The sequence below is a fragment of the Anopheles darlingi genome, chromosome 2 (assembly GCF_943734745.1).
Source record: "Anopheles darlingi chromosome 2, idAnoDarlMG_H_01, whole genome shotgun sequence".
Classification (NCBI taxonomy): Eukaryota; Metazoa; Arthropoda; class Insecta; order Diptera; family Culicidae; genus Anopheles; species Anopheles darlingi.
The window spans coordinates 32829403-32836902 of NC_064874.1; the positions used below are offsets into that span (position 1 = coordinate 32829403).

Below are 7500 nucleotides of genomic sequence, written 5' to 3' on the forward strand. Positions count from 1 at the left end.
ACCTGGTAAAGGCCGTAAGCGAAACATTCGCACGGAATCAGCTCCCGTTGCGGCGGGTGCTGTTCAAGTTAAGGTGGAACCACTACCAGAGGAGGAGTTTCCACTAACTCGCCCTGCAGAAGCCGGGGAAATACTAATCAAGGAGGAACCGATCACGGGCGGGTCACCTGTTAAGAGACAACTAGAAGATAAAGTAGGACCACAATCGGATGCTGCGGTGATCAAAGTAGAACCTGGTAAAGGCCGTAAGCGAAACATTCGTACCGAATCAGCTCTTGCGGCGGCTGCTGTTCGAGTAAAGGTGGAACCAGTGCTCGAGGAAGAGCTTCAACTGGTTCGCCCTGCGGAAAATGAGAAAACACCAACCAAGCGAGAACCTCTAGAGGATGGGTCGGCGGTCAAGAGAAACCTAAAAATTGAAGTAGGATCTGGCTTACCGGATGTTCCGGAGAAGGAAGGTAAATGGGAGCCAGCCAACTGGCGCCAGATGTTGGAAAATATCAGACAAATGCGTAAAGACAATCCGGCTCCGGTCGATACGATGGGGTGCGATCAGTTCGCACAAGACACAGAGAATTTGATTCCAGCGCGTGAGAAGCGATACCACTGTCTCGTGTCGCTGATGCTGTCCGCTCAAACGAAGGACACCGTGAACCACGAATGCATGATGCGCTTGAAAAAGCACGGATTGACCCCCGAATCGATCGTTGGCACGGATGCCACGGTGTTGGAGAAGCTGATCTATCCGGTCAGTTTCTATAAGGTAAGATCGCACAATCGCATACACATTTGCCTCATTTTATTACTCGTAACGTGTGTTAAAGAACTAAACCGAGCAAACAATATCGGGGAAACAGGAAATCATTACAACTGTGGTTGGGCGGCGTTGGGAGGACAGTTACACGCTCTGTCCCTTTTTCGCTAACATTTCGGTAGCAATTTTCTCTAAATCGTCAAGACTAAGTAGACGCAACTTGTGCTCAAAATCATCCATAAACTTAGCCGTCAGTTGCTGGGATTGTTCTTCCTGGAGAAATCGCTTAAAGTGCCGATAAACTACGTCTCGCAGGGGATCCGGTTTTTTGACGACGAGCGTTAGCTTAGTGCCATCCGTGATGTTGCCGTACGATGCGACCGTCTTTTCGTCCGACAGCGCCTTTCCGATAAGGAGCAGCTTCTGGTATTCGACTGGGATCGTACTTTTCTTCTCGATTTCCTCCTTTATCTGTAGTATCGTGGAGTCTGGCGTGGTCTAGTGTGGGCGGTAAGCAAAACAGAGAAAGTGTATTTTGGATGCACCACGACGAAGCAACGGTTGGCGCTTCCCCAAACCCTGTCCCGTACCTCAACAATATATTCTTCGCCTTTTAATATCTTAATTGTAAGCTTCATTTTACACGCCGACCGCGGATTTTGTTTGTTCACTTTTGTTTATGTTCCGGAAGTGACAGCGACGGATTGGAGACCGTTTATACCTCCGGGTTTTGGGACGATTTAAAAAAAGCTAAAAACCGTTTCCGTATCCAAAACTCTTTCAGAACAAAACCAAATTCATCAAACAAGCATCACAGATCCTGCTGGACCAGTACGGCGGAGATATTCCGGATAGCATCGAGGGATTGCTCAAATTGCCCGGCGTTGGTAAAAAGATGGCTCACCTGTGCATGGGCTCCGCCTGGAATGTCGTCACCGGCATCGGTGTCGATACGCATGTACATCGCATCTCCAACTGGCTCAAGTGGGTGCCGAAGGAAACGAAAACGCCGGAAGATACTCGGCAGGCGCTTGAGAAATGGCTCCCGTTTGAGCTGTGGGAAGAGGTAAACCATCTGATGGTGGGCTTTGGGCAAACGATCTGCACCTCGACCTATCCGCGCTGCAACGATTGCATGAACGCGCCGATCTGTCCGGCACGCGGGAAACATGGCATCCGTCGCACCCCAATCAAGAAGGAGATTAAGGCCGAAGATTTGGAGTTTTAATTGAGGTCAGCCACAATCGTATTATAGCTGCATGGGGCACCCTTGAACAGTACAAAGTACATCCTTGCGTTTTCATTGTTTCGTTTCGTTTGAAATAAAATACTCATTCTTTCGATATTAACAGAACATTCATTGGTTTGTTTCTGTCTAGTCCAACCATGGTTTTGTCTATATGTTACAGTTACCTATGCCCTATCATCCTTTCCGTTGCCAGTGCTTTAGCGCGTAACTATCTAGTCGAAATGAACTAAAACAATCAGTCAGCCTCGTTAAAAATATACTGCGAGCGACACGCATTCTATGATAGAATCAGTCAATCCTTTACCCATCGATTCGCAGATACCACCGTTCGCTGTGCATACTGTTCCGACGCCTCACAACGACTATCACGGTCAGCAGGACCAAGACCGTGCTCGCGGTTAGGAGAATGATTCCCAGCATCCCAGTGGTAGAGTGCAGATCTGCCTCGACGTACGACAGGGAAAGCAGCGACAGTTCACATTCGCTGTCCCAATTCTTCGGCAGAATATCATCGTAGATCTTAAACATCTCATCCAACGGACACTGTTCGCCACATTCCGGAATAGGCAGCAGGAGCGGTTTGTCGTCGGTCGTGTTTTTATAGAATACCTGCACGTACGGATCGCCACCGTTAACCGGTCGGCGTAACTCGAGCATAATGCAGGCCGCGAACGGGGGATTGTGCAGCTCAAATACTCGCAGCGCATTCAACAAACTAGCCACCGTCACATCGTGCGCACTGTATATCCACAGCGATCGATCTGGTTTTAGTTTGCCGGCCGCCTTCGAGCGGAATCGGTTCAGAATCTCTTTCACCAGCGGTCCCATCTTGAGCCGGGCCAGCTGCGATGTGTTCGTCTTCACGGCAAACGTCATGGCAGAAATACTGCTCAGTGGCTCCGGATACACCTCCTTGGTCCAGTCGGGGAGCGTGAAGTTGTTCAGCTCCTCGATCAACAGACAGCTGTACAGGTTCTGTACGGCAGACATGGAATTGACCGTTTGTCCAGTGTGCTCCGTCAGATAGCGGTACAGCGGTGCAAGGGAATTGTTGTACGAGTGGTATGGTTCCGATTGGCGGTACACCTTCAGCGCGTGGTCGAACGCTGGACAACGCTTTTTCGCTGCCAGCACGGCATCCAACTCTTCCGGAACCGTATGAACCGGAATGGGTTGCCAGCTCAGTCCGGAATCCCACACGTCTGATCCTTGCGGAGGATATAGCCCGGCCAGGTTTGCTTCCGCACTCATCAGCGTCCGATCTACGTCGGTGGAACGAACATAGAGTTCATCGTTGCTGTACGTTGGTCGCAGCAAGCTGTTGTACCGGGCGCGCAGCCATTTGCCAAGCTGCAGGTGATGCAGTTTTCCGGCCTAAAATGGAAGAAAACAAACGGCATCGGAGCCATTATGGCACTGCGAAAGAGATTTAGCTGGTGTTTCCACTTACATTCGTCAGTTGGCCCCAGCCGGCCGACCAGTGGCTAGCGTCCTTCCAAGGATCATTCTTGTACGGATCTATCGGCGTGCGATCACCGTGGCGGAAGAGCTAGAACAAAGGAATGTCATTCAAATGTCCCCTAAAATCCCATATTCCCAATACGGGGTCCCAAACGTACCACATGTGCAAAAATAAGTGTCCCCTCTGGCTGCTCCTGCTGCAGAGTGGGGGTCGCAAAAAGTAATTGGACTCCCGCAGCTAGCAGCAGCACGCGCAGAGTCAATGACCGGGCTCTCCCGCCGAGGATCGCCGGGCCGGCTACCATTTTGAACTGCTTTTTGGCTTCAGGTAAGAAAATGGCTAAAATGAATCATGCGAAACGCACAATCTTCTTCGCAGGTACGAACGAACGAGGATAAAAACGACTTCACTATTTAAATTCTACACTTCTGGTTGGGACTACCATATGGCCCGCGCATCCGCACTGTTCAGCGTCTTTTGTTTGGCGAAATGCGTTGTTGAGAAAACCGCGGATGTTTTCCTGCCTGCTGATAAGGTTCTTCTGATAAGGTTTATCAGAGTAATCTTGCACGGCCCACAAAAAACTGCTTCGTGGATGCAAAAAATCTGCAGCCGAACGACCACGGTCGGCCGAAGCACTTCGAAAGGCGTGACATGCGTTACTCTGAACGGGTTATGCTTTTGTAAGGCTCTGCAAGGACGGAATTTTCACACTTTCTCGTGTTTTTACCCAAAAAGAACTCGGTGGACTCCAAAGCGTGTTAATTTAAACATAAATCACCAAAAATGCCTGGATTATCGAATATTTGAGGAATAAGATGAAGCGCGTTTTAAGCTGAACCCAGCTTCGACCCGCGGTATGTTTCAGGAATTTGACGTTTTGCGCAATGACAGCCCTATTAATTTTTAGGCGGCCGCTAAACGGCCATTAAACGGACTGATTACTGGACTTGTCGTACAAAGTGCCTGCTTAGTGGCCGCTTAAGCATTAAGCGGGCACATTGCATACCTTTTGTGAATAGGGAGTTCAGCAAAGTTCCAAAAAAATCTTTTTCGTTTTGCGCGTCTCCGTTTCGGCTCCGCGTATTACCCGTGGCGTAATAAATCGCGGATCGATGAACGCGTCCACCTAGAACCCACCCGGGACGAATAATTGGGAAGAGTAAGTAGCGTACGGTCAGTGCTCTTCGCCAACTCGGCTGGACAAACCCACATGTTTTGCGGAGCTGGAACTTCCACATCCACTCCGAGAAGCAGCAGCTGTTGCGCTCGTGGTAAAGTTTAGCGATAAGAGCAGGGGCCCCGTCGACAGTATTCGCGTGCGATAGGCAAAATGTCGCACAACTCGAACGACGACAACTTTTGGGCCATGAATCAGCAGCAGCCTCCGCAGCTCCAGCCTCCGCCACCGCATCTGTACCCGGCAGCGCACGCCCAACAGCATCCGGCAGTGACCCTGTTGCCCGTTTCGCACGCACTTCCACCGCACTTGCAGCAGCCACCGCATCATCTTCCTCATCATCCGCATCAGCATCATCATCCACAGCTCCTGCCGCAGTTGCCGGTGCCGACTGGACCGGCAGCCGGGTTCTATAACAGCGGTGGAGTTCCCAACAGCGGCAGACCCTCGTTGGGAGACGCTGGCTTCGCTGGCGCCAATGGAAACGTGTTTCCGCACGGACACCCACCGGTGGAAGATGAGTACACGATGACGGACTCGTACGGGCAGCTGATCAAGGTGGTGTACCAGACGCAACCACCACAAGGGGGACTCGTGCGTCCGCAAGAGGATAACGTTCGCGACTACAACCCACCTGCCGCTACGAAGCAACAGTATGAACTGTTCTCGAACTCGAGCAACCTCATCTCGGCTGCTCCCGGTTTTGGATTCCTGTTCCATCATCAACAGCAACAACAGCCAGAATCGTCTCAACAGCAGCAGCAGCAGCCCACTCCACTTCCGCAACCATCGCAACTGCACCAGTTTACTTCGATTGCCCAACAGTCAGTTACGGCGACACAAGCTTCCAGCACTTTGCAGGATAAGGAAAACGGAAACAGCAACAACACGAGCAGTATGCTCATTAATCAGCTGGTGGGCAACTTGGCACCAACGATTTCAGGTCAGTATTTACCATTCGGTGGCAACACCAGTGCGGTGGGGCCCTCGACGCTGCTGAGTGAACCTCTGCAACGGCAGCAAACCCCTGCTGCAAGCCCCATGTCCGTCGATCCGCTAGATGGCAACGCAAATCCATCGCCTACCAAGACTACGAGTGGTGCGAAACCGATTGTAAATCCCGTGCCGCCTACCATCTCGGCGACAGCCAACAATGGAGTAGCAGTTTCTTCGTCGTCGTCGTCGTCGTCAACATCGTCGCCCTCGTCGAATGCAACCAATCGTAGTACCAGTACGATCGCTACTACATCGACCGCTGCCGTCTATAATCAACAGAACGACGACAATTCTGCCAAGCTGGATCAGAACGTTAACAAGAAACAACGTATCGTGGCGGAAGTAAAACCGATGCGTATGTCCTACTCGGATGTACTAAGCAAGAAACCGAATGCTGCCGGAGGTGCTACTGGTGCTACTGCAGGTTTCACCGTGGGCACCGGTAATAACAGCGTCTCAGCAGCTTTGTCCGCGAATGCCACGGTGAATAGTGGAGTCGGTGGTGCTACGGCTGCAGGAGCTGGCGGAGGATCTAATGGAAACAAAACGTCCGCTAGTAATGGCTCAGGCCCGAACTCTATGTCCTCTAAAAACGTCTCGAAAGGAGAGAAACGAGGAGAAGGTAAAAAAGCGAACGGTAACGTTGCTGCAGAGCGCAAGCTTCCGTCTGCTGGCGCAAACAATCGTTCGAGCGACGGTACGATGAAGCGGAACAACGGTGGACCGAATCCTACCGGAATTAGCGCTGGAGGGTTTCCTTCGGTAGTAGAAGCTAACGGCACCGGTCTGTCGGTTAAATCTGTACACGACAAAATGCGTAAAATGGACAGCAAAGCTAATTCCAAAAGAGAGAAAGGCTCTCGGAACGGCACTGCTAGTACTGAGATGTCGGATGGAGCCAATAAGAAAGGTCGGTCCCGTCGCACGGAAGATACCGGAAGCGATGTCGGTGATGCTGGTGGCGTTGAGTCTGCGGGTAGCGAATCAGCGAATGGTGTTAACGATGAAAACATTGGCTTGCACGAAGAAACGGAGGAAGATTTCGATGAAGACGACTCGGAGGAATATGATCAGGAAAGCGTATCTGAACAATCCGAGCAGCAGCATCACCAACAACAACAGCCGTCGAAATCCAATGCTGGCCAGTCGCAACAACAATTCGTATATAATGTCAAGAAAACCGTTGGAGCAAACGATACACATATCGAGAAAATCGTAAATTCACAACGTGGATCGGCTGCGTCGGTAGCACACCGTAAGGGCGGTAGTCGCGGTGCCACCTCTACCATCTATCGTGGTCCGGGTAAACAGCAGCAACCTGACAACCGGACTGGTGGCAAGCGTTCCGTTCGTTCACGTAAGAATGAAAAGTACGCGTTCGCTCAGAAGCTGCTGCAGAAATGGTTCGAGTACATGGTACTGATAGTCCGCTGGCTCTGGTCTCTCGTTAGTGATGTGGTTTACTTGAGCATCCGGCTGGCCTGGGACTATGCACTGGCCGGCTACCAGTACTGCTGGCAGCATATCAGCACGATACGTCAAGATTTTCGTAAAAACTCGTCCCGACCAGGTGCCTGGTTGCGCGGCGTTTGGCAGGCATTCGATGGACGTTTCGAGAAGGAGTCGCGATGGGCGTTCTGGCGTCACTGTTGGCGGAAGAAAGCGGATGCGGAAACGGGCCCTACCGGTCGAGCCGGAACTCATCATCATAAGGACCATGGACGATTGCCATCGACGGCTGATGAAGCGATGTCTTCCCTGCTGAACTGTAAGGGAAAGGATGCGTACAGTATTTTAGGTGTGAGTCCGGATTGCTCGCAGGAGCAGATACGCAAGCATTACAAGAAGATAGCGGTGCT

General features: G+C 51.3%; 5 protein-coding genes across 5 annotated transcripts in view; 3 read left to right on the plus strand and 2 right to left on the minus strand.

Moving 5' to 3' along the window:
* Positions 1-2101, plus strand: part of LOC125949152 (endonuclease III-like protein 1) — a 2534-nt gene extending 433 nt beyond the window's left edge. Inside the window, exons 2-3 of the mRNA XM_049675906.1 lie at positions 1-763; positions 1539-2101. The exon at positions 1-763 is cut by the window's left edge and continues 191 nt beyond it. Coding sequence (XP_049531863.1) covers positions 1-763; positions 1539-1982 — 1207 coding nt within the window. The 3' untranslated portion in view covers positions 1983-2101. The remainder of the gene's footprint in view (positions 764-1538) is intronic.
* Positions 1-7500, plus strand: part of LOC125949106 (uncharacterized) — a 317531-nt gene that overhangs the window by 65152 nt on the left and 244879 nt on the right. The window lies entirely within an intron of this gene.
* LOC125949181 (uncharacterized) lies at positions 783-1437 on the minus strand. Its single transcript, XM_049675949.1, has 2 exons — positions 1345-1437; positions 783-1252 (listed from the first exon to the last, which is right to left on the minus strand). The coding sequence occupies exons 1-2, from the start codon at positions 1390-1392 to the stop codon at positions 899-901; spliced, it is 402 nt and encodes a 133-aa protein (XP_049531906.1). The 5' UTR covers positions 1393-1437; the 3' UTR covers positions 783-898.
* Positions 2072-4094, minus strand: LOC125949154 (prostatic acid phosphatase). The gene is made up of 3 exons (XM_049675909.1): positions 3623-4094; positions 3454-3552; positions 2072-3377 (listed from the first exon to the last, which is right to left on the minus strand). Exons 1-3 carry the CDS (start codon positions 3767-3769, stop codon positions 2304-2306), a joined length of 1320 nt encoding a protein of 439 aa, XP_049531866.1. The 5' UTR covers positions 3770-4094; the 3' UTR covers positions 2072-2303.
* Positions 4484-7500, plus strand: part of LOC125949113 (uncharacterized) — a 4869-nt gene continuing 1852 nt past the window's right edge. The window contains exon 1 of the mRNA XM_049675825.1: positions 4484-7500. This exon is cut by the window's right edge and continues 210 nt beyond it. Within this exon, the coding sequence (XP_049531782.1) occupies positions 4799-7500 (2702 nt within the window). The 5' untranslated portion in view covers positions 4484-4798.

What these genes read in the sequence shown, in the direction of transcription:
- LOC125949154 (XM_049675909.1), bottom strand. Translation starts at nt 3,769, where the DNA reads ATGGTAGCCGGCCCGGCGATCCTCGGCGGGAGAGCCCGGTCATTGACT. An exon ending in CACTTATTTTTGCACATGTG is followed by an intron (nt 3,553 to 3,622) that starts GTACGTTTGGGA and finishes CCTTTGTTCTAG; the next exon opens with CTCTTCCGCCACGGTGATCG. An exon ending in GCTGGGGCCAACTGACGAAT is followed by an intron (nt 3,378 to 3,453) that starts GTAAGTGGAAAC and finishes CTTCCATTTTAG; the next exon opens with GCCGGAAAACTGCATCACCT.
- LOC125949181 (XM_049675949.1), bottom strand. Translation starts at nt 1,392, where the DNA reads ATGAAGCTTACAATTAAGATATTAAAAGGCGAAGAATATATTGTTGAG. An exon ending in GCGAAGAATATATTGTTGAG is followed by an intron (nt 1,253 to 1,344) that starts GTACGGGACAGG and finishes CGCCCACACTAG; the next exon opens with ACCACGCCAGACTCCACGAT.